The sequence below is a fragment of the Poecilia reticulata genome, linkage group LG3 (genome assembly GCF_000633615.1).
Source record: "Poecilia reticulata strain Guanapo linkage group LG3, Guppy_female_1.0+MT, whole genome shotgun sequence".
Lineage (NCBI taxonomy): Eukaryota > Metazoa > Chordata > Actinopteri > Cyprinodontiformes > Poeciliidae > Poecilia > Poecilia reticulata.
The window spans coordinates 15,363,480-15,388,053 of NC_024333.1; the positions used below are offsets into that span (position 1 = coordinate 15,363,480).

At 40.2% G+C, this 24,574-nt stretch overlaps 2 protein-coding genes across 4 annotated transcripts; one reads left to right on the forward strand and one right to left on the reverse strand.

Moving 5' to 3' along the window:
* Positions 1-239: 239 nt before the first annotated feature.
* On the reverse strand, positions 240-5,635 carry LOC103462368 (translation initiation factor IF-2). The gene is made up of 2 exons (XM_008405101.2): positions 4,445-5,635; positions 240-2,497 (listed from the first exon to the last, which is right to left on the reverse strand). Exon 2 carries the CDS (start codon positions 2,487-2,489, stop codon positions 855-857), a length of 1,635 nt encoding a protein of 544 aa, XP_008403323.1. The 5' UTR covers positions 2,490-2,497; positions 4,445-5,635; the 3' UTR covers positions 240-854.
* Positions 5,636-9,934: 4,299 nt separating this feature from the next.
* dync1li2 (dynein, cytoplasmic 1, light intermediate chain 2) lies at positions 9,935-23,306 on the forward strand. Of its 3 annotated transcripts, none has more exons than XM_017304106.1 (13): positions 9,935-10,106; positions 10,866-10,939; positions 11,400-11,516; positions 11,631-11,861; positions 15,420-15,580; positions 16,325-16,418; positions 16,557-16,692; positions 16,851-16,962; positions 17,051-17,110; positions 17,410-17,454; positions 17,528-17,642; positions 18,634-18,759; positions 20,010-23,306. In XM_017304106.1, the coding sequence occupies exons 1-13, from the start codon at positions 10,021-10,023 to the stop codon at positions 20,117-20,119; spliced, it is 1,467 nt and encodes a 488-aa protein (XP_017159595.1). In that variant the 5' UTR covers positions 9,935-10,020; the 3' UTR covers positions 20,120-23,306. The 3 variants fall into 3 exon arrangements, with proteins under 3 accessions (XP_017159595.1, XP_017159596.1, XP_008403324.1); XM_017304107.1 differs by having other exon boundaries at positions 18,631-18,759; positions 20,015-20,121; XM_008405102.1 differs by having other exon boundaries at positions 9,936-10,106; positions 18,631-18,759.
* The last annotated feature ends 1,268 nt before the right edge of the window (positions 23,307-24,574 follow it).

Below are 24,574 nucleotides of genomic sequence, written 5' to 3' on the forward strand. Positions count from 1 at the left end.
ATTCTGATCTAGACCTCAAACTTCTGATGTTGAGAAATTAATATATAAAATAAACAATAAATACACTATTGTCATTTGGGTGGTCAGAAAAACAATTCCAAGAACATGTGGTGTTAATGTCACTATTTGGATGACTTGAAACATGTCAAATTCTAAATTGTAAATCTTTTTTGATTTGGTCTATCAAACCTTCTTCTTGTTGACGTAAGAAATCATGAAATAAAAAATATGGAGATCACTGTGGACTACAACAATCAATCTTTTTATTTTCTGTTCCGAACAATCATTTCAAAATTAACAGTCCTTACAAGTACAATTATTATAAAAGGCCAAAACATTTACGTCATGTTGTTTCATATAGCAATAGAAAGGTTATATGAAAGTCTAAGTTCAAGAATATGCTACTAATGAATGTTTTCCCCCCCTCCCCCAATTACCCAGACAAGGTAATTGGAAAAATTACCAATTTTTCCAATTGCAGTATTTATTTGCCTCAAACACAAATGTATTCATTCATTCATTCATTAATACCATATTTAATGTGAGTGTGTTTTTTTGCCATGCTGTCCAGCTCCACTGTCTGTGCACCAAAAACACCGACTCGAATCTCTTCGTTGCACTTCCATCTCCATTGCAACATGTTCGTCACTCTCTATAAAGTGGTTGCATTACATTTTTGGTGACCCAAGAGGAAAAAAAAAAAAAGCTTTTTTTTTTTTCCCTGAGTTACCATTAAAGACAGTGCAGTGGTTAAAGCATTTCAGAAAGCGTAGCTGTCTGTGATTCCTTGGTGGTTTTCTCTCACCATCGAGTGATTGAACTGACTCAGAGCGCCGAAACAAGGAGGCATCAATTTAGACCGCCTGGGTGACCTCAGTGCTGAGACCCTCCACCATGTCTGAGACTGTGTCAGGAACTTCCTGGACATCCCCACACAGGTTCACGTCCTTTTTCAGTTCAAAATCGCGCTGCTCCTTGAAAGGCCTCTCCTCTGACTTTTCGTTTCCATTCACAAATTCTTCTGCACGCGTGGCCACGGCATTAGTATTATCGGCACACTCCCCGTTCACCTCTACAACTGGATCTACACCGTTCTCCGTGGAGGAAGGGCTTCCTAAATCTCCGTTTTCCATCTTGCCTTCCTTCTCAGGCTCCGGGCCAGGCACCTCTTCCAAGGATGCCTCAGCTCTCTTATCAGATTCCACAGTCATGTTGTTAGCAGAGGCAGACTGTGAGATGACAATCTCAGGTACAGGTTCTGCAGCTTGTGACTCACTTGCATCATTAGAGCCCAGGGCTTCTGCTGAAACGGATTCTTCTTCTGCATGATGATTTTCTGCAGAGGCATTCTCTACCACAGCCTCCAAAGTCTCAGATGATTCTGCTTCAACAGTCTCAAGTTCAAAGGCGTCAGGTGCTGCCAAAGCTGGTTGGGATTCAGGTTCTTCTAACTGTTTCTTCTCTTCGTCTTGCTCAGGTTCTGTTGTTGGTGCTTTTGTAGACTCTGCCTCTGTAGTTTGAAGTGTGTCTTGCTTGGGCTCTGTTTGGGAGACTAACTCTGCCACTGGCTCGGCCTCTGGTTCAGGTTCAGGCACTGCAGCAGCAGAAACTCTTTCCAACTCAATCACTTCTGGCTCAGTCACAGTCTCTTGTTCAGGCTCTGGCTGTTGATCCTCTGTGCTGACCTGAGCAGCATCTGGTTGTGGCACAGATCCTAGAGCAACAGTAGGCTCCTCCACTGGGGGCTCTTCGGGTTCGGCCTGGGCTTTCATGGGTTCCTCAGATGGAGAAGATTCTTCCGCAGCCACTGGTGGCTTCTCTGTTTCCACTGCTGGAGCAGTTTCGACTGCAACTAGTTTCTCTGCGGCTGCAGCGGGCTCTTGTTCTGCCAAAGGTGCTTCTTTGGCTGGTGCTTCTACAGGAGCTTGTTTCTCTTGAACTACAGCTTCTACTTTTTCCACTGGAGTTACTTCCACTGCTGTTACTTTCTGCTCTGTGGCTGCTACTTCCTCTGGTGGAGCAGATTTAGGCTCTTCTGGGACTATTTCAGCCACTGGCGATGCTTTCTCTGGAGATGCTCCCTCTTCCTCTCCATCAAGTGCTTTGTTCTCTGATGCTGCAACTGGTTTGTCGACAGCTGGGGTCGTTTCCACTGCCACGGCAGCTGGCTCATCTTTTGCTGGAGCTGCTTCTGGTTTTTGCTCCGGAGCGGCCTCCTCTTCAGCTCCAGGAGCTTGTTCCTCTGTGGGGGCAGATTTCAGTTCTTCTGGAGGCACTGCAGCTTCTGTTACTGCGGCGTCTGCTGACACTGCAGTTTCCTCTACCACGCCATCTTTCCCAGCACTCTCCTCAGCTCCTGTGGGTGGAGCTCCATCTTCCACTTTAGCAGACTCTTCTGCACCAGCACCACTTGTCGGACACTCGTCTTTTTTGTCTTTGGGGTCGCTCACGTCATATCCTTTCTTCTTCTTGCTCAGTTTGCCTCCCATGGTGACTCCTGAAAGAAGAAATAAGACAACGTGTTTTCTCCTTTGGTTTTCATAAAGTGTAGCAGCATTTTAGCACGCTAGTTATAAGTAAATTTAAGTTGAAACCAGATGACATTCAGCAACTTCCGTCCCATGAGATACATCACAATTGTCTAATAGAATATGAAAGTATATCGATTCATCAAAAATATGATGAAGAAATAACAAATAAAAGTAACATTTCCTCTTTTTCATCAAAAATGAAAACTTGGTTCCTTTAAAAATAAAGGTTTTTTTTCCCACTTCAATAGAGAAGTGTCTTGTCTGGAAGAGAACAAGAAGTTTTATTAGGAAACTGATCTCTGCCAAAACGAGCCTGGCTTGAAAGCAAATGTTAATGTATGGGAACCTAAGGGAGGTCAGACAGCTCTGCAATCTTTCAGGAATGTCTGGTGAGGCTTGGTGCCAAACAAGCCCGTGAGTCTGAGTCGAACATCTATGATCTAGATCCACAAATATTTATTTCCTCCCATGAACAAGGTAGAAACTATTTAGCAATTGGTGACCATTCAAATGCTGGCATATCTTGAAAAACTGTATCTTCTGTCTGACCAGTGAATCCCTGTTTGTGAATTGAAGCAAATGGGAAAAGTTTTTTTTTTTTTTTTTTTTTTTTTAAGTTAATGTCTCAACACGGTGTTTCCTCTAGGGGAAGTGTATAGTGCAGTGATTGCCACAGAGTGCAGCAAAAACTCCAAAGAGAACAGGAAGTTCAACTTTATGTTAAGGATAGTGTTTCAGCAAATGTTGAACAAGCAAGTCTGGATGTGAACTAGACAAAAGCAAACCGAGTTGCCCATTGGTCCATTTTACACCACAAAACCAGCAACTGTGTGTCATCTTTAATAGCTTCATTTCTTATGTTTCAATGTGTCTCAATGTCAAAAATGACAGGAACCGCCACAGCACGGGATGGAAAAAAATGGGGAACTGTCCATAGTGCTGTCATAAAACAATTAAGGCTACTAAACTGGAATAAGCTTGATCAAATATTTACCGTAATGAAAACCATTTGATAAGCATAATAGTTCATAATGGCAGAACTATAAGTCCTGCCATTTTGGGGTGTATTCCATGTTAAACAAGGCAGTTAGGTGGGTAATCATTTCATCTTACGTCTTTTCAACCTTTTTTTATTATTATTATTCCAATTGGTGTTTGGATAATTTTGGACACTAAATTCAAAATGTAGACCCAGCTCATGTTGGAGAAATAGTCACATGCAAAATACAAATGGAGCCTCAGGCAGTCCATGCCGGCCGGTAACAAAGGATGAGGCCCCCTCCTCACCAGTATAGCTGCTCCCACTTACAAAAGCAGATAATCTGGCAAGGGGAGTGGGTGACGGGGGTGGACGCTGCTTAAACATACTACACCACCATATATAGGCTACAGCAGGTCTAGCTAGTGAAATTAAAATACACACTCGCCACGAAATACATGAGGGTTGAAAAGCTGTAACAGAGAGGTCTCCATCCCCCCAACCACTCCAGCCCACCAACCCACCCACCGCCGCTTCCCTCAGCTGCTCTGCCCTTTTTTTTTCCCCTTTTTTTTTTTTTTGTTCACGAGGGTCTGGAAATGCGGGAGCATTAATAATAAACTCGATTGTGTCAACTTTTATTTCAGGTTTGCTCTATTTCTATAAGGTTTGCGGTCGCCTGAACATGTTTGAGGAAGAAAAAAAAAAAGCGCAGCTGGAAAGAAGAGACACTAACAGGCTCATTGTAACGGTGAAAACTGAGGGGAAAAAAGATAGTGTCTATACCTTTCTAACTCTCTTCTCCTTCTTTCTTCAGTTTTTAACGTTCTTTATTTCTATCTTTATTTATTTTTCTCTCTTTCTATCCTATTTTTTTCTTTTCTTTCTATCTCAACATTTAAAAAAAAAAAAATCCAGTTTTGCAGTGACTGACCTGTGTCTTTTGTTGGGGAACCAGTTGGGCTTCTTGTCCAGGCTCCGGGTGGATGTGATAATGGAGGTAAGCCTTTGGAGTGACAGCTGCAGATTCCGCCCCTCGCTCCTTCTCTCTGAGGTGCAGTGCGCTGTTACGGAGGAGTGCCCCCTCTCGCAGTTTTCTGGACATCTGTCGCTATCACAATCCAGCCAACCCCAGGACCGCTCCGTCTGCAATCTATACCTCCCAGTCTTTAACCCCTCCTCTCCCCTTTCCCTCTCTCTCTCTCTCTTATACACACACACCCACTGCAGCGCATGGTTCCCTTTTTTTTTTTTTGAACAAACACAGGGGCGATAACAAACTGACCACCTCCATTTTCTTTTCTCACACAGCAGTTTTGTTTGTTTGTTTTTTTTTTCCACGCGATCTTGCTTTTTCCCCCCCAGAACAAATTAGTCTGGAAATTGTGTTAGTTGTAAATCCCCGAAAGTATTTGTGTAATGTAAATTATGCATGAAATGCATCGTCAGGAAAAACCCTTGAGGACCTTACCAGACAAAACACACGCACACTCGTGTAAATTACACTTCCCCTGATGCCTTGGCTTGCCTATTGTGTAAGAAAAATTCTAATACTTAAACATTCTCTAATATAGTTCAACGTTAAAAAAAAAAAAAGTCCAGTGCTATAGTGAGACGTTTCCAATTTAAAAGATCTATATTAGATTGTATTTCCCCCCCCAAAGAATAAAAGAAAGGGCTGTATGTTTGTCACAGCCATTCTTGTGTTCTTAATCAATTGCACCTCTTTGCTATTTGCCTTCTGTGTGTTAATGGGACAAGCTGACTGAGGGTGAGACCCTATGAAATTCAACAGCTGACCCTTCCAGATAATTACGTTGTCATCTTTCAAAAATGTTGCTTTCATGCTTGCACGCCATGTGACGATGACGATAATCGGTCTTTCGGGAAACCGTTGGAGCGATCACAGGTGATGGTCGTCGTTAAAATGAAAACAGGAGACGCTGAAAGCACCTGACGTGACCTCATTTAAACTTCTGGAAAATACCTCAGAAAATGCCAAAGAGTCTTTTCTCTGCCCCAGGATGGGGACTTTTGTGCGCAAACAATGGGAAAAGATCAGCTTTGTCCATGACCACTCACCCATAAATGTCTGTCTTTTAAGATTTCTTTCAGTGGAACTGGAAGGAAGACAAAACAACCGGGTTAAGGCTTTGGTGAGGCCAATCAAAACTGCCACGCCTTGTATTTAATCACAGGTGAGTGCAGGCGGATACCTGTATTGGTTTAGCTTTGTTATAGATAAATTTCAGGGTGAAACAACTGTAAGACAGTAAAAAGTAAGTATGTTTTATTAGAACTATATTTGCACTGGTGTAATGTAAAAGCTACATTTTGACTTAATGGCCGAAATGAAAATATCTTTGAACTTTGCTGAACAAGTGTAGATATAAAGTAAATTGATTTTATTAACATATTAGAAATTTCTGATAGATTAGGCACTAAGAAAAAAAGTTTATCTGTCACTGTGGTTTTGGTTAAACATGTCATGAGTATTTTTGAGCAAACAGCACCCTCTTCTGTTCGAAGTTCAAAACTCTGAATTTGAAGTTGGCTGGCAATTTTTAATGAATCAACTCTATTAATCTCCTGGAGATCCTTTGATGGATATCTACTACAAGTACCAGAAGAACCATGAAGCATGAAAATGTGACCGAACATTTAACTGAAGTGGCAGAAAATCTTTCTTATTTCCCATAAACAATCAGTTTTTGGAGATAGAAGTTTTGACAGTTTATGAACATTTCATCTCCTTCAGTGAAGTCGCAATGGCATGCATTTGCTACTTCAGTGCTTATCATATGACTATCACTTTCACAGAAACTATTAGTTTTTATTTGACAACTCAGTTTGTATAAATTGCACTTATTAAAATGCTTTGCATCTCTTTTTCAATTTACCACCTTTACAAGTAAAAAAAAAAACCAAAAACAAGAAAAAAGATTGTTTGTTTTCCCTGCTGACAACAGGGCTAAACTTTGTCAAAAGGGGCAGAGAAGGCTGACATTCACATGATGCAAAAGCTCTGGAATGCGCTCCCATGAGTGCAGCCTCCATCCTAGCCAACCATTTTGCTCCACATAGACAAGACTCAAAAGACGCTAGTGTGTGTGTGTGTATGGGGGCGGGTGGGGGGCCTTGGAAAATCCCCCAGATAACTGGCATTAAAGTATAAAACTAATCTTTTAGCTGCTCCTGGTTCAGATGACCCTTATAGCGCAATGGAAAAAGGAAAGACAAGTGGAGAAACAGGTGTTTGTTTCTACAAAACACGTTACAGGCCCACCAGCAGGATCAGTGTGTGCAGGAATGTGGCAACTTGTTCTGCTTGTGTGCTGTTCCCACCACGAAGCAGGGTATTTCCCTAGCAAAGACGTGTATTTCATGATGTATCACAACAGAACAATGTGATTTAGTAAACTGATGTCCACATGTTTAAGATATAACGAACAAGGATAAATCAGTGGAGTTGTTTTAATGGTCAAAAATAACAGCTGTTTGGGGAAGTTTTCAACCTGTAACTATGCATTGAATCATCCATGTATTGTTTTTAAAGATTCGGTCAGGTTTAAAAGAAAAGAGTCATTAATATACATGACTTTCCTCTGTCAAAGAAAAGAGCATGAGGCCTATCTTTGCCAACTGTTCCTGAATAAGGATTGCAACTTTGTAAAATAATCATAATTCCTGTCAATATTTTTATTTTATTAGATTCAGCCAATCTTTTATTTTAAAAAAACCCCAAAAATCATCTTAAAGTTAATAAAAACTTGGTCTACAAGAATGCTCTTCCCTTTCTTTGTGTTCCAAAATGCAGAAACACTGCCATCTGCTTGTTAATTATTGTTTTCACAGCAACAGAGAAGGATCATGCATCACATTGAAATGAAAATCCATCCATCCATCCATCCATTTTCTTCCGCTTATCCGGGGTCGGGTCGCGGGGGCAGCAGCTTCAGAAGGGAGGCCCAGACTTCCCTCTCCCCAGCCACTTCTTCCAGCTCCTCCGGGGGAATCCCAAGGCGTTCCCAGGCCAGCCGAGAGACGTAATCCCTCCAGCGTGTCCTGGGTCTTCCCCGAGGCCTCCTCCCGGTGGGACGTGCCCGGAACACCTCACCAGGGAGGCGTCCAGGAGGCATCCTTACCAGATGCCCGAGCCACCTCAACTGGCTCCTCTCGACGTGGAGGAGCAGCGGCTCTACTCTGAGTCCCTCCCGGATGACCGAGCTTCTCACCCTATCTCTAAGGGAGAGCCCAGCCACCCTGCGGAGGAAACCCATTTCGGCCGCTTGTACCCGTGATCTCGTTCTTTCGGTCATGACCCAAAGCTCATGACCATAGATGAGGGTGGGAACGTAGATAGACCGGTAAATCGAGAGCTTCGCTTTTTGGCTCAGCTCTCTCTTCACCACGACGGACCGGTACAGCGCCCGCTTCACGGCAGACGCTGCCCCAATCCGCCTGTCGATCTCCCGCTCCCTTCTTCCCTCATTCGTGAACAAGATCCCCAGAGGGGAAAGCTGAAATGAAAATAAACATAAATAATAAAAATTAAATGAACTTGGTTTAGGGTTGAAATATCCAGTCAGATTCACACATACATGTCCACTCAGTCAGCCGCTGCACACGCTAAACAAACTCACATACTTGTATAACAAATGTATTAGTTATCTCAGATATGAAAATGTTTTGGTGCAAAATATTCAGATCAACTCCAAGACCTTGTGAAGATTAGTCCAGTACCAACACGGGCTGAAAATCCACTCAGAAAGGAAGAAGCCATTACTTTAAGGGGGCTGAGAGGGAGGAAACTATTCAAAATAGCTGACTTGCAGGTGAACCTTGATATGAGCTTATCATATGAATAACTTCTCAGTCCACAGCAGTTAAGGGCATAATGAGAAGCATTATTGGAAAGAGTAGAAGCTTCTTAAAGAGACAGGGGCATGATTTCAAGGCGTCAAATTACGAAGTCAAAACTTCTTTTAAGTCATGTTTGATATATAGAGCTTTTTTTTATAACAACTGGAGGTAACATAGTTAGTATATTGTGATATTGAAATGACAGTATGTGGCTGGAAAACACATAATATCAATCCTTTGAAAGCAAAATAAAAAGCCAGATTACAGATTGCAATATGCAAGTAGATGTTCAATTTTGGAGACATGTCTTCTGGTGAAATGACATTTTTTTTAGCCACATTTGGAGGGAAAGGGGTGACTCTAGCAAGCCTGAGAACAGTATCTGAAGTACCGAGTACAGATATGGCAGTGCCATGTCACTTGGAGGGATATGCTGTAGAAGGTACAGGTCTTCTTCTCTTTTGGCTTTTCCATTCAGTGGTCACCGCCCACAGCAAATATTCTGTCTGCAGGAGGGACTGGTGCACTTCACAAAATTGATGGCATAGAAAGGACTTGGAAATAAACAAGCAAAGTCGCAAAACGTCAATCAAGAAGTTGGACTTTATTTGACATTTCAAATACAGTGACCCCAAGAATACTACAAAATTTGTTTCAAATGTCGTTAGGCAGTAATCTCAAAGGATCCGATTTCTACAACTTTTAGATGTGTCCTTTGTCCTACACACTTGAAATAATCGGTGTAACTAACATGCAGTCAAGCTCTACAGAACTCTGCTAATAAGCTTATATTGGAGCCAGGGAGACACCTAAAAGGACATCGGCCTTTGAGGACTGGAGTTTCAGACCACTGCTGTAATTACAGCAAAGTGATTCTTTTGGAGTGGCTTTTACAAAGTTTTGATCTCATTCCTGGTTAAATGTATGGGCAGAGCTCAAAACATCATCCGGTACAGCGGTTTGTTCAGGGGAAAGTGGCCAAAATTCCATCAATCTGTTACAAGAAGGTTATGAAAAAAAAAAACTTGATACAAGCTACACCGTTTCAAAGTTGTCAAAATACTATGGAATTGTAAACTTCTAAATATGAAGAAACGAATAACAAAGATTGCAAAAAATATTAAAGTGTATAACAAATAAAACAATTAAGATAATACTAACTAGACTGAAACAGGAAAGGTTTAACTTGTCAGAAAGTGTCTGATAAATGGTGTCTTTTTATGTCGTGCATGTAAATATCTGGTTGCCCTGATTGGCGCCCCAAATATATTTCTGCTTAAGGCATCATACAACCTTGGGAACATTGAAAATGTATCCGCCATCAGCTGATTAACAAAAATGACATCATTTGTTGGCATATGGCCAAATGCATATTAAAAGTTTGACCTGACATCTTAAGATGAAACATTGACAAACATGGTTTACATATAAATATGTCTGTTGTTATATCGCAGAAAGCATCTTTTTATTATTATTCCCTGTTATACTGTTGAGTTTTTAATATAGCGAAAGAAGTGGCCGTGCCCTCTTGCTCTCGGTGCGGCGTCGCAGTCAACGGATGTAACGTACGGTCGGTTAGTTGGATGAAGGCGGTGCTAGCGGTGCCCAAGCAGCAGGGCCTCGCCTTTGTGGGTGTAGAAAGAGAAGATGGCTCCCGTTCTGGAGAAACAGCTCCCGGGTGCAGCCGGACTGGGCGACAATAACAAGGAAGACGAAGAAGGACAAACACTTTGGCAAGTCGTGCTGTCTTTTAACGGCTTCTTGTCAGCACAGAGCGCCGTGGGACTATCGGAGCCGCGGCGGTTGTGCTTTGTCACTGCCGGTTGCTCCCTCTCAAACACCGGCCCGGCTAGCTTTGTAGCAGTAACGTTAGCAGCAGCTGAACCTTAATGCTAACAGACGAGCTAACGTCATCTAACATAACCTCCGCTACTTTTCACCAAACAGGCTTGGCTTTTTTCTGATTGTGTGTATACAGCGAGAGTATTTAGATCGGTCAGGTTTCATAGGTGTTAATAATATTAAGAGATTTTATTTAGAGTTTAGCCAGATGGAAGGGCTAGACACTAAATAGCTTCTTTATGAAGGATACAACTATTGAACCGGAGAATATGAATGTTAGGAAGCAAGCCTTAACAGACTAGATTAAGAAAACCTGACAATGTTTTTGGGTAGTATTGACCACTGCAGATCATGCTATGGTCTTATCAGTTTTAGTGATTTCGGATTCTTGCCTACTCTTTTTCAATCTGCTGGTCAGTGGTGATAAATTATCATTTCCTGATTTTATGCTGTCGTGGACTCGTCTCTGGACTCTCATTCAATAACAGCTAAAGTGTCAATAAACTGAACCGTTTGTGAAGCCAACACGGTCATAATTTCAACCTTTTTTTTTTCTTTTTTTTTTTTTAAGAAAGATACAGAGTTCTTATCACTGAACACATGACAGACATCCAGACCGTCCTGTTTTTGACTCGTTTTCTGTTTTATAGGTCCTCAATACTTAGTGAAGTTTCAACCAGGTCGAGTTCAAAGTTGCCATCAGGAAAAAATATCCTGGTATTTGGTGAGTATTTGTCGACTGATCTTTTGCGCTCATTCTTCTGGGCTGTATTTTATTCTTTTTTTTTATTGTTGTCAACCCAATTAAAACATCTGAGGTGCTTAGAGCTGAATCACTGCATCTGTAATATCAGACATAACATGACATGACTCAAAAGCAATGGCCTTGTGATGTTTTCTTGGGTGGGGTCATCTATGAATAAGCACTCCTTAATTGTGAAAAAGAAATGAGCAAAGATGATATGACTTTGACACTGTTATCTCTGCCAATGAGACCATGATTTGCATTAAGATTTTCACTTTTGACATCAAAAAATGTCTACATTTCTACATCAAAATATTTTTACTGAAATTTATAGGATGACGGAGAGTGACAAAGCAATTGGAGAATACCAATTGCAACTGGGCATATTTACTCTTCCAATATACTATTGATTATGATACAATAGTTAAACATCTTGCAGGTGAGGATGGGTCAGGAAAAACAACGCTTATGGCCAAACTGCAAGGATCTGAACACAACAAGAAGGGGAGAGGACTGGAATATCTTTACTTGAACGTCCATGATGAAGACCGAGACGGTGAGTTTACCTGCTGCGACTTTTCCGTACCCAATCCAAAACAACACAACTCCCCAAAATCACACCCAAAGCATTGGAAGAGTCTTAAGATTTGTGCTGTTTTTTTGTCTATAGACTTGACTCGCTGTAATGTGTGGATCTTGGATGGAGACCTGTACCACAAAGGCCTACTAAAGTTTGCTGTCACACCTCAGTCGCTACCTGACTGCCTGGCTGTGCTCGTTGCGGACATGTCGCGGCCCTGGACCATTATGGAGTCCATGCAGAAGTGGGCCAGTGTGCTCCGTGACCATGTGGACAAGCTAAAGGTTCCTCCAGAGGACATGAGAGAGCTGGAGCAGAGGAGTGAGTTGGCATCTTTCTCCTTTCTGCCCCAACGGAACGTAAACATTAAATGTAATGTGTTGTGAAGCCGATTGCAAATCCGATTATGAACAAAAACTACAGATTGACAAAGGAAGCAAAAGCAGTTGGCTCAAAAAATGCAAAATCTACATTTTGTTTAGTTTTCTGTGGGAATTAGTGAAACAAGCAGCAGCAAAGGTGCCTGAAGCATCTGAGGTTGGGAGCAACGTGAGTGTTGTGTAATGAGAGTAAGGCTTCTTGCTGACTGGCTGCTGAGGGGAGGAGGAAAAAAAAGGAAAGCTTGGTATATGTGCTCTTTGGAAGGCAGATGCTGGATAACATTACACATTGTCATGGCTGATTCTAGGTCATCATCAGAGAGGCCCATGATCCTCAGCTGTGTGTTCCTCGCTGGAAGCGAGTTCTGCAAATCAATGAGTGTGATGCACTCAGATGTTTTCCTGTTAAATTTAGATCTGGTCATCTCTCATTTATGAAGTGTTCTTTTGTGTTTGGAGAGATTGTTGCTTTTCAGACTACTTAGTTTAAGCCTTTGGCGGTTTGTACAAACATTTGTTTGTTTCCAAAGTCTCAAACTTGCTATTACTCTAAAGTGTAAAAGAATTTCTTACACAAAATGTTTTTTTTCTTCTAATTACTAGAACTAAAATTCACATAAGTATTCAGATTTATTTTCTGTGTATTGGATGCTAAATAAGTAATTCAACAGTAATGAGGAAGTTGTGCGATAGAAAGAGGAAGCTGTTGAGGGGTTGACCAAACTATACTTAAAGTTAAACATTTTGAATTGGTTCTCATCTCTGTAGTTCCATGAAGAATTCCCTTCAATTCAAAGATTCTAATATCATAAATGGTTGCCTTCACATTTAGGCCTTTCACATTTAATGCCAGTTTCAGGCTTTCATTGAGGCTGCTGGTTGTGATTTTGACAGATTATTATTATTTTTGAATTTTGAGCATCCTTAGGGAAGGAAAAACTGATCCTTAAACTCATCCACTGTAGTTGGTAGATTTTCAACTTGAACCATAATTTCACAGATAATTGACAGTGATGGTATTAGTTTGCGCTGTTGCAGTCTTTGGTGGTCCTAATACTGCGGTCAGTTCTTTGACAGTTACATTTCAGTGTTTTGTCGGGCCCTTCCAGTGTGTCTTCTAAAATAAAGCAGCATTGTCATGTCAGTAACACAGTGGTGAGACCAAGTTATGCAGGCGGGCCAGCTGAAGTCTGGGAGACTGTCAGTGGCTTTTGTCCAGGCGGTCTTGCACACGTCTTGCATCATGGTTTCCTCCCTTTCCAAGAGCAACGTCAAGGAAAGGAAGTAAACTGAGTGGGTCTGAATTCAGTCAGTGGGCCGGATATTCTGACTGCTCCTGAGCCGTGACTAAAAGTAGGTTGGGCTTCTTGGGCCTACTCTTGTCAAATTACAGGATCAGCCTTTTTCTGCAGCATGGTGTGCTAAAACGACACTGTTTTTGCTCAGCTTTGCTGATAATGGAGGAATTTTTGCTACTTAAGAATATTTGAGATTGCTGCATGCACATATGTTCTGGCTGTGTAGTTTTGAGAAATCAGATGAGTGTTCTTGTTTTGGTATTTAAATGGGTCACTAAGATCCCTTTAGAGTACAGATGCGTTTTGGCCTCACCTTTGTTTGTTAAACAGATAAGTAGGTCTTGATGGGGCAAAGTCTGTCAGCTTGTGCTACCTTCATTTAATACTCAGTGACATAAAGTGAAGTTAAAAATAAAGTAACTATTTCCTTAAGAGAGAAATGAGTGCATGATTCCTGTTGCTCATTTTTATTTCTCTTGTGGGTCGTGGTAAAAAGCCATGTACTTTTGATGCAAAATTGTAAATACTATTTATACAAGGTTTCTGACTGTGTGTAATCCTAAACTCCACAAAGGATTTGATTAAAGAGCGATTTGAGCACCAGTGCTTGTCTGATGTTCAGAATTCCCTGTTCATAGGAAAAAAGTTTGACCAAAACTGACGAGCTTGTCTGTTTTAATGGGCTCTTCCCAAACTGCATTCTCTAAGTGCCTGAGGAAGTAAGCCAAAGCTTCCTGCTTCATAACCCCCCACATTCCCAAACTCCTGCTGCAGCTTTGAAAATATCTGGACAGCTTTTCCAGCTCGACAGGATGGGGATGAATGTCATTTCTAATTTTCTTCCCCAATTCTCAGTCTGTTATGGGTAGAGCTGTGATTTCATGCAAATGTAGACAATATTCACACAACATTTTTCCAAAAGTCTTGGGGATTGTCAAGACGGTTTTTGGCAAATGTGAGACAGGCCTTTGTGTCTTTGCATTTTTTTCAAGCCCACATGTTTCAGTTCATGATAATCCAAGTAAATTAAGGAGGGGGAGAAAAAAGAATCAAAATCATTTCATTGAGGAAAACAAGCTATCTAAAAAAAAAGTACTCTTAAAAAGTAATTCCCTCCTAAGCCTAAAAAGCGTTTGTTCCACCCTTGGCAGCAACAACTGCAATTAGGTAACAGTGAAAACTGGTTAGAACTCTTTTACACCAATTCTTTCCATAATTATCTTAATTGGGTGTGTTTTGAGCATGAACGAACTGTTTAAGGTCATGCCACAGCACCAAATTCACATTTTAGTTCAGACCTTCACACACAAACACCTTCACCTTGGTCTTTCTTTGAGAGTTTTAGATCATCGTCCTGCTTCACAGTCGAAGTGTTTCTGAACTTGAGGTCACTAACTGATTGTCTGACATTCCCCTTCAGGATTTTCTAGTACAGGTCAGGATTGACATTTCCATAAATTGTGGAAGTTGTTCATGTGCTGAAGATGCTAAGCAGCCTCTAACAATCACTCTGCTATTGCCAAATCTGTCAATAAGTTATTTTTCTGAAACCTGTTTTTTTTTACACTTATGGATTATATTTGTCTTTTCAGTTCACTCAATATTTTCTCAAAAGTTTTAGGTATCATTAATATACTTTTTGGTAAGTGTGAGATAGATCTTTATGGTGTTTAGTTGACCAGCAGGGATTTTAATAATTTTAACCAGTGATTTTATCAATAAGCTCTATATGGATAAAACTTTTGCCACATCTCTCTTTTTGTTAACTCATTAACATTTACTTCAACCGAAGTAAGAGTCCAGCAGTGCTTCAGATGTTGTTCTGGGTTCTTTAGGGAACGATGTTGGATGAGTTGTTGACACACTCCTCTAGTTATTTTAAGTTTTGCACAATTAAAACATCAGTTTAGGTTCATAGATTGTTAAAATCCACAATAAGTGAGATTAAACTTAGTATTTGCATTTGGACAATATCTTAAAATTTAGTCAACTAAGCAAAAATATTCTTTCAAAGCCAGAACCTTTGAGTGCCCAAATGAAACTCAGTCCAGTTTTGTGGTCAGCTTGTTTGACTGCACGAAACAAAGACGTCAGACTACTGGAACTTCTGTGAGAGTTCAAATAGTCTATTACTGACTATTACACTTATGTGCTGTATTCACCAGTTTTGTACTTTATTTCTTTTTCTTTTTCCTCCCAAGTGGTGAAAGCCTTTCAAGAGTACGCAGAACCAGAGGACGCCACCCCAGCCTCCCCCCGACGGGCTCCGACATCAGGGGAAGACGAAGCCGTTGTGTTACCACTCGGGGACAACACACTCACACACAACTTGGGCATTCCAGTGTTAATAGTTTGCACAAAGGTAAACAACCAGTCCAAAAAAACCCCCAGGTTTAATAACACGATGGCACTATAAGGTTGAGGCAATCTTATTTTCCAGACCATTTAATCCTGGTTTTAAACGTCCTTTTCATATCCATGAATGAGATGATTTGGCGTAGCCCTCTTCACAATGTTTATGTCTTTCTTAAAGATACCGCTTTTAAGCTACGTTAAACATTTAGCACCTTTTATTTGTTAACTTTCTCCAGGAGTCCTGTAAACAGAGGTGGGAAAAACATTCATTAACACTAAAATTTAATCACCGCTTGTTGAATTATCCTTGCACTAAATGTTGCCATTATGATTTGTTTTTACAAAAAACATGTGGTTGCGGAAAGCAGTGCATACTCCTTTTTATTGGTATTGCTTTTGTCCCTTTTTTTTATTGTTGAAGGAAGATGAACTACTCAAGTGAGGCCCAAAAACATAGACAAAATCATGTGTTGCCTTAGAAGCTAATTTACATTTTTATGTGGTCATTAGACAACACTCTCTTTACTTAGAGCTCCCTAATGCCTAATTTACACATATAATACTGAAGTAGTTACCATCAGGGGAAAAACGTAACAACAAAACATGTTTTTCAGGCCCTGTGATATAATTAATTGATGTTGGAAGTTGTGTTTTTTGAGGACTGAATGGAGAACGCACTTAAGGATTCTGTGTGCTCCACCTTTAATGCCGTTTTTCCTTTTCTTTCCGTCTCTGTTTTAACTCCACTCAGTGTGATGCGATCAGCGTATTGGAGAAGGAGCACGACTTCAGAGACGAGCACTTTGATTTCATCCAATCCTGCATCAGACGATTCAGCTTGCAGTGTATCCTTGTTGTATTGGTTAATCACTCAAATTTCTCAATTGTACACAGTTGTTTGGGAGGGAAAAAGTTGTTTTATACGGGACTCTTTTTGACACTTTTTTTTTGTCAGTAGCTTCCCTAACTAAATCCAACAACAGATGGCGCTGGGCTCATCTACACTTCAGTCAAAGAGGAGAAGAACCTGGATCTGCTTTACAAATACATAGTGCACAGGCTGTATGACTTTCAGTTCGTCACGCCCGCCTTAGTGGTGGAGAAAGATGCAGTGTTCATGTAAGTAAGGCATGTGATTGTTTGCCTGTTGATCACTGTTGTACAGCTGCTCATTTTGTCACAGTCATTTAAAGTGAAATTGGATTGTTTGCTACAAAATGCTTTACGCCTCTCGTTTTCCCTCCCGCGTGTAAACAATCTTCTCCTTTTGCTCTCAGACCGTCTGGATGGGATAATGAGAAGAAAATTGGGATTTTGCACGAAAACCTCACGACGGTCAGACCCGATGATCCGTTTGAAGATTTCATCACAAAACCTCCAGTACGAAAGGTACGGCAGAGCAAACGCTGACACAGTGACTGGACAGTGGACATTACAAGATGTCATAACAGATTATTACTTTTTTTCTTTCTTTTAGTTGGTTCATGACAAAGAGATAAATGCAGAAGACGAGCAGGTATTCCTGATGAAGCAGCAGGTGAGTTTCAGCTCATTCTTTGTGTTTCGCATTTAAATTTTTACTTAAGAATTGCAGCTTGCATCGCATCACGCTCACATTGTATCCACTCACAATTTTATCGTATTTTGTCCTTTGAGTAATGCCACACATACTTCCCCTTTTAAGGACACATAAAGTAGGAAGCAGTCAGGAGAAAAAAATATTTTTAAAATGAGTTTCCTCCACTTCTCCCTTCTGTGTCTCGCATGAAACAATAATGGATTCAGATGTATCAGCGGCTGTTGGAAGCCATTAATTCCTATTTTTCTCCCCTGCAGTCTTTGCTAGCAAAGCAGCCAGCAACACCAACCAGAGGAGCAACAGTGAGTGTCTGAAAGTCCCAACTACGTTTGCTGCGCTTAGATTTTTCTGACTGACGGACTAATCTCTTTTTAGGAATCTCCTGGAAGGACGATGTCATCGTCCCCCAGGCCGGCGGGTCGTGCTGGCCAGCCAAGTGTAACCAGCTCACCAATGGCCTCTGTCAAAAAACCTGACCCCAACATGAAAGGTTAGTGTGTGGTGTTTATTTCTCATCACTAAAAGAATAATTTTCCTAGAGTTATCGCCATTTTCACAGGGCAACAGTGGCAGGAGTTTGTCAGAGGCTTTAAAAAGTGTTGAATATCTCCAGATTTTCTTGTATTTCATTTGGCTTTGCTAACATTTGAACATGTTTCCCTGAACAGCAATGAACTGTTTAAAATGCTGTGATCCTGGCACAGCATTTGGAGGAATTAAGCCCAGTGGGAAGGAATTAATTGCTGCCATTCCTGCAAAACTGTAGAAGAAATCTGCTCATCTGCTCTTAATTTTGTTTGAGCAGGGGTCATCTAGCTTTGCCGTGAAAAAAGCCTATGTTTATGTCATTCGTATCGAATAAAATTCATTTGGAGAGCCGGAAAATGCAACTCGCCCCTCAAAAACAAAAATATAGGTCAAAGCCTCAGATTTAGAAAGTTAAAAACATTTCTTTCACATTAGATACCAAAGATTGTATTTAACGAAATCCGACTTAAAAAGTGAATGAAAATAGTTATCCAAAGCATCTGTCCAAGATGCTCGAAACAAAAAAAACACCTGTGTCAGTTGAACATTATATTTGACTGTAGTTGCCAAACATGCAACTGAATAAATCAGTCGGCTTATTCCTAATAATTTTGGCAGGTCTTAAATTACATGCCTCTTAAAATGTTTTAGTCTTGAATTTTACCTATTAAAATCTGCAAAAATCCAATTTTACAGTACTCTGGTTTGATTGTAAAATTCTCTAACATTTCTCTTTAGCTTAGAAAACGGCATTTAATATAAATAAAACACAATGAATATACGCTAAAGAAGTAAATGGTCAATGTTTGGAGTCAAAAATAAACATTTGGGTCAGCTTAACATTACAACTTTAAATGGTAATAATATAACATGCATTAATGTGGTGGAGGATGGCTTTCGTCGGGTCAAAATGTGGAGACTGCTGTAATGCAGAAACATTTCTGTTGCAGCAGGGGCTGCTAATGAGGGAGTGCTGGCCAACTTCTTCAACAGTCTGTTGAGTAAAAAGACTGGATCTCCAGGAAGCCCAGGATCTGGAGCAGTCGGAGCTGGAGTGCAAGGATCTGCCAAGAAAACAGGTATAATCCATCACTCCAGTGCTGAACATCTCTTTGTTTATTTCTAGTGTTTTACTGTTTTGTTGTAACTTCTTCTCTCACGGTTTGCAGTTGTCACTTTTGAATGTTGACACAATTAAAACTTTTCCATTAAAGAGGTTCCAGTTTTTAACCAGGGATATCGCTTGAGCCACTTTTATAAAAAAACAGTTTAAAAAAACAGTTTTTTCATCTTGCTGATAATAAACTAGAGCAAAGGTTGACAGAGTAGCCACAAATTGTTCTCTATTAAGAGTAGCACTACTTTCAAGTAAAAGTAAAGCACATGGTGAAGTAAGACTTCTTCTATTTCTTATTTGTTTTTCCAGCAAGTAACTGAAGTAGTTGTAACTCTTTGCAGTGTGCCACAGGGACAGAGCCGAGTACCCCAATAACTACCTTAATAGTGGATTATTGGGTTGAATTATTTCTATGGATTACGGAAAGATGACCTTAAAACATGTCGTCTTCAAAGCTCCACTCATTCTGTTGCACGGCCAAAAAGTGTCTTCACTAACCAACAGGGAAAAGACGTGTTTTATTAGCAGCATATGACAATACCGTTCAATTAACAAGATATCGTGCTGTTTGGGATAAAAAGCGTCGACTGGTTTGATGGTAACAGCGGAATGAGGGAATCTTGTTTTTTGAAGCTGTGAGCCGCTCTGCTGTCTGACGTTTTATGCCTCCAGCCTGAGTAAGATGGTTAATTCAGGAGAAATGAAAAGGTGTCAACTTTGACTCGACTTCTGACTGCTGAAGATACAGGCCTGTATCCACTGAAAGCATCCGTCACTGGTGTGTGCATGGAAACTAATTAAGTCCTTCTCAACTAATCCACCTTTTGTTTTAAAGCCACTTGAATTCACCAAGTTGCTGTATTTTCAGCCCTCGTCCATTTTATTGTATTTTTTATTTTTGACTTTATGACTAAAGTCACTGCATAACTCCTTGCTGCCTCAGATCACTTGTGTATGTTTTGCTGTAGCTCTGAGCGCCGCTAACATCTCAGAGCAAGCGCGAAGAATTAGTGCATGAGTACATGTTGTTTTTTTTTAAGTTTTGCATGGGTGTTAATGAGTCGCCAATCACTATCATTGTACCGCATCCCAATTCAAACTCTTATGTCATCATATTGCTGATTGCAGAAAATTTGCTTTTGTTTTTCCACAAAAACACAGAAGCTACAGGAGATTACTTTTGGGTTTTGTCTCTCTTTCCTTTTTCCCAAGGGCAGAAGCCGGGTTTGACTGACGTCCAGGCCGAGTTGGACCGGATGACTCGCAAGCAAGACTCCGTGGTTTCAGCTAACAACGTACCGCCAACAGAGAACGAAGCGTGAAGGCAACAAAACGGCTGCGTCGTCCACTGCGTTAATACTCTGGAAAAAAAAATAATAATACATGTACATGTGAGCATAAACAGAAAAGAAAAAAAAAAATTGACCAAATTCCCAACGCCTGTATCAGTCAGCACACACTGTCGGTTTCACCAAACGAGCTTCCGATGCGATCAGATGGTGAGATGGGATGAGCGATAAACACAGACGGATCTCTTAGTGAGATGAGGAAGTGCCGTAAGGCTTGGCTTTATTTTTCTGTCTTCTCTTCAACTGTAAATGCTATTTTGTGAGGGATGTCAGTTTTTGGAAACGTGTGCAACTCTTCCCCTCCCCGGCAGCCGGTCCGAGGCGCTGGTGCTGCAGGCCTCCTCCGTCTCTGGGATAAAACGCTGTCCTCACGGACTCTGAAGAGTGAAAACACACTCAGCCTCGTGGTCCCTGGTTCAGCTTATCTCACAGAAGAATCTTTGGTTGCAATTGGAAAGATATTTAAACATGAAATGTTAGGAAAAGTAATTGAAATACTTGCAAACTTATGTAAAAAAAAAAAAAAAGACGAAAAAAAAACTGTTGGATATGATACTGATGTATTTATACAAAGTTCCTCCTTTTTATTTTATTTTCTGCACCATTTCTTGGTTCAAGGAAACATTTATCTGCAACATGTTAAAATGACATCAAGACACTAATATGACGTGTCCACACAGCTGATAGCATATCATTTGCCCTCGCTCATCTCGAAGGATTCTGTAGATATAAAAGCGTCACAACAATATTCAGGTTAACTTAATTTTGTACAAAACGCGTTTCTGTCCAAATAGTGAAATTAGCTTCTTTGACTAAATGAGACTGGATGGKMWTTCTTTTTTTTTTTTTTTTTTTTTTRAAGGGCTTAGAGGTTGCAGCAGCGTTGCTTCTTTAGGTAAAGGTTTGTATATTTTGGGAAGGGTTGGGCAGCATCTTTCCTACTATAACTCCTAAGTGCCTCGCACAGTTAGCCGTTTGTGTCGTAGTAGAGGTGCTTGTCTACACTAGAGGAAATGCACTGTAGCACCACTGGTTTTAGGGCCTTTGTTGTTTTGTCCCCCAATTAATTTATTTTGTATCATGTTTTTTTTTTTTTTTTGTCAGCTTTTGGATTTTTTATATTTTCAGAAATAAGCTTTCTGTGGCCTCTTTTAATAACATTTTACAGAGTAATTGCCTTCAAGTGCACTGGCTGCTTATATCAAGAAGGAAAGCGGTGAGAGTGACTTTGGCTGAAACCACTTCACTGCAGCCAACACACATTCAGTTCTATGCTGTGCTTTGAACAAAACAAAAGATATCTTACTCTTCAGTGTTAGACGGCACTTGTTCTCTCCTCTGGTTTCACATTTTCTTCACGCTGTACTTTGCATGTCGGTTAAAAAACATTCCTGTTTTCTACGTGAAGTCTGTGGAGAAACAAACGCCTCCCTGTAGGAAACCTGTTGGTTCACTTGTTTTTTTTTTTGTTGCTTTGGTGCCCATTTAAACGACAACCTTTTGCCTTCAATGTGCGACCTAGTTCGCCACACTAGGCCCCCCTTGCCTTCACAGGAAACATCCTAACTTTGCGTGTCCTTAAGGGGTTGCTTGATTGTTTTCTGTCGTTACCGTTTTGAACTTTTACTTGCAGCAGGCATACTGTACCATGTCATAAAGTCAGTAAGTTTGTAGTTTGATACCATAATCCAAAAATGTTAGCGCAAGCTCGTTATGCAAGGCCCTGCTTAATCCTATGGATAATATCCAGTGTGGAGTGGCTTTTATAGAAATGGTCTGGGGAAAGCAGCCAATTGCTATTCAAGTGAGGCGAAGGGAGGAACGAACCGGTGGGAACTGGAACATGTAACCAAAGATGCTTAGTAGTCTTTACTTTCTGCATTTGTATGTCTTCCATTAGATTAACCAGTGGCCTTTTTTCTGTGCTACTCCTGCATGAAGCTCTTTCATTCCACTCATCAGACCTGCCTTTTCAACTTTTATTAATACCCTGTAAAGTGGTAGAAAAAGCTTCATCTGTTCAACTGTATCTATCATTTTTTTTTTGGGGGGGGGGGGGATTAATGAGCTCTACAGTATTTTGTTGCTGTAGGTTAGGGATACATTTTGTAAACCACTTAAAAAGTAACTTTTGGCACACAGGGTTTATCTCTGAATTTACTATTTTCAAAAGGTGTAACGGAAAATTAAAAAGAAAGTATCTTACATTGGTCAACAGGCTTGTTTAAGCAGCGTCTAAAATGAACATAATTATCTACTTTGCATTTACTTTTGCTAAAGATGAAGCTTTTAAGCATTTTTTTCTTCTCTGTTGTTGGACTGGATGAAGCACAATTTATAATCAACCAGAAGCAGCGGACATGTTTAATAAGCACTTCTCCTTGGACATTTATAGAAGTTCCTTATCTCTTATTTTTGGTCCATCTAAAAATTGGAGTGAATTCCCCTTTCAGAAAAAATGAGAAAGGAAATCGTCAGAATTTGAAAAGGGCAGCATTATTGGTATTATGCAAGAATAATATGGAGTCATAGGACATTTCTTGCTGGTAGTTAAGATGTACTTGTTTGGTTCTTTGCTCAATACTTGCCCTTTGTGTTTACTGTCAAATTAAGCATGTTTTTTTTGTATTTTTCTTCAATGGTTTTGCCTTTCTGAATTTTCAGTTTGAAATGCCTCTGCCCTGACCGACCACCCTGGTGTGTTTTGATGACACACAGCCACATCAGCTTAATTTAGGCGCTTAGCTGAAATTAAGCCACTCGGTTTCAGTGTTGCGCTTACTCTGTGTTGAAGATCGGACGTCGCTTTGGTCGATTGATTTGAATAAAATACCGAAATTAACTTTTGTACTCGGATGCGAGCGGAAATCAGCTGCCTCGTCACATCCTAACTGAATGGCCTTCAACCACTATTGACTGTCTACATCTATGCGAGACTACAAGCTTCTGCTTCCAGTCCTTTTATATTTAAGATACTGAGACATTTTTAAGCACATGGCCGGCTCTTTTGTGTCTGGAGTAATTCAGAGGGTTGATTGTATATTGTCTTTAACACAATTCTGTAGCCTCTAAGCTGCCATGTGGATCCTTGCTTCTTATGCTGACAAAAATAAGGAAAATGTTTATCAGACCCCTGGCTTCAATAAAACCAAGAATCCTATGTCTCTGATTTTTTTTTATTTTTTTAGATTTTCTTATAAAGCTATTGCTTCAAAAGTACTTCTTCAAAATATGCACCTACTATAGATCATTTGAATGTACAAATCCAGTCAAATCTAAGCACATTTTTATCTGGTGTTAATATTTTTGTATAATGTTTTAAATATCTATTTTATAAGCATAAACTAGAGAGTTCAAATCCTACCAATTTTTCAAATGTCTCACTTACAAAGCACGAAGAGGTCTGCAATTATCTTAGATGCACCTAAACTGTATGAGACGGAATCCAAAAGTTGCATAAAATCCAGCAATAATCAATTGTATTGTTTTTAAATAACCAATGTGCATTTTATTGCACAAAATAAATTGATCACCTACCAACCAGCAGGCGTTCTGGTTCTCACAGACCCGTTTGTCTTTGTTTTCTCCGATTTCAACTCGTCCCTCACTGTAATATAGACCACCACTGCAGACCCTTCCTGCCCACAGCCATCAGCATCTACAACTCCTCTTTCAAGTACCTTGAATAATGAGTTGTAACATTTAACTTCCTTTTGGGATCAATAAAATATTTTGAATTTATTCGCTTCTATTTGATCATATATCTGTTTCAATTATTTCAAAATGACATGATGTGGTTTTCTAGATTTTAAAATTAGATTTAATGTCTAACACTTAAGAATAAAAACTACAGACCTCTCCAGGTTGTAAGTGGGACAAGTAAATACTTATTTTCCGCTTTGCAAACAAAACTCCACCCCAAAGGAACAATTTTTGCTTATGTATACATTTGAAACAAGTCGATAATAATGGGGCAGTAAATGTGCGAAGACTGATTTGTTGTTGGACATATGCAGGTATGTTTCATATTTACATAGTATTTTAAAGAACATAATCGGCCTTCTAGTTTCAGGCTTTTAAATCTTGTAGCTTGTAATACCTGCTTTCACCACGAGGTGGCAGAAAAACGCAAACAAACAACTTCAATGAGAAACTTGAGACTATTTAAATTCTTAAAGTGTGGTGTGCCGACGATTGCTTACTTTAACTTATTGGAGGGAAACCAACTTGTACAGAGGAAAATGTAGTTGTTTTCAAGTATTACATGAAATCTACTCTTTGCTTAGTAGGCCCCACAGATATTGCCATTAAACTGGGAGTCACAAAGAGTTCAAAGGACAAAGAACTGGGGGCAAAAGACTCCAGAGTCAAACTGATAGTTTAGTAGAGAGATAATAGTCTGCAGCTATGCTCGGCTCCTTCGACGTG

What these genes read in the sequence shown, in the direction of transcription:
- LOC103462368 (XM_008405101.2), bottom strand. Translation starts at nt 2,489, where the DNA reads ATGGGAGGCAAACTGAGCAAGAAGAAGAAAGGATATGACGTGAGCGAC.
- dync1li2 (XM_008405102.1), top strand. Translation starts at nt 10,021, where the DNA reads ATGGCTCCCGTTCTGGAGAAACAGCTCCCGGGTGCAGCCGGACTGGGC. An exon ending in AAAAAATATCCTGGTATTTG is followed by an intron (nt 10,940 to 11,399) that starts GTGAGTATTTGT and finishes AACATCTTGCAG; the next exon opens with GTGAGGATGGGTCAGGAAAA. An exon ending in CACCAACCAGAGGAGCAACA is followed by an intron (nt 17,455 to 17,527) that starts GTGAGTGTCTGA and finishes ATCTCTTTTTAG; the next exon opens with GAATCTCCTGGAAGGACGAT.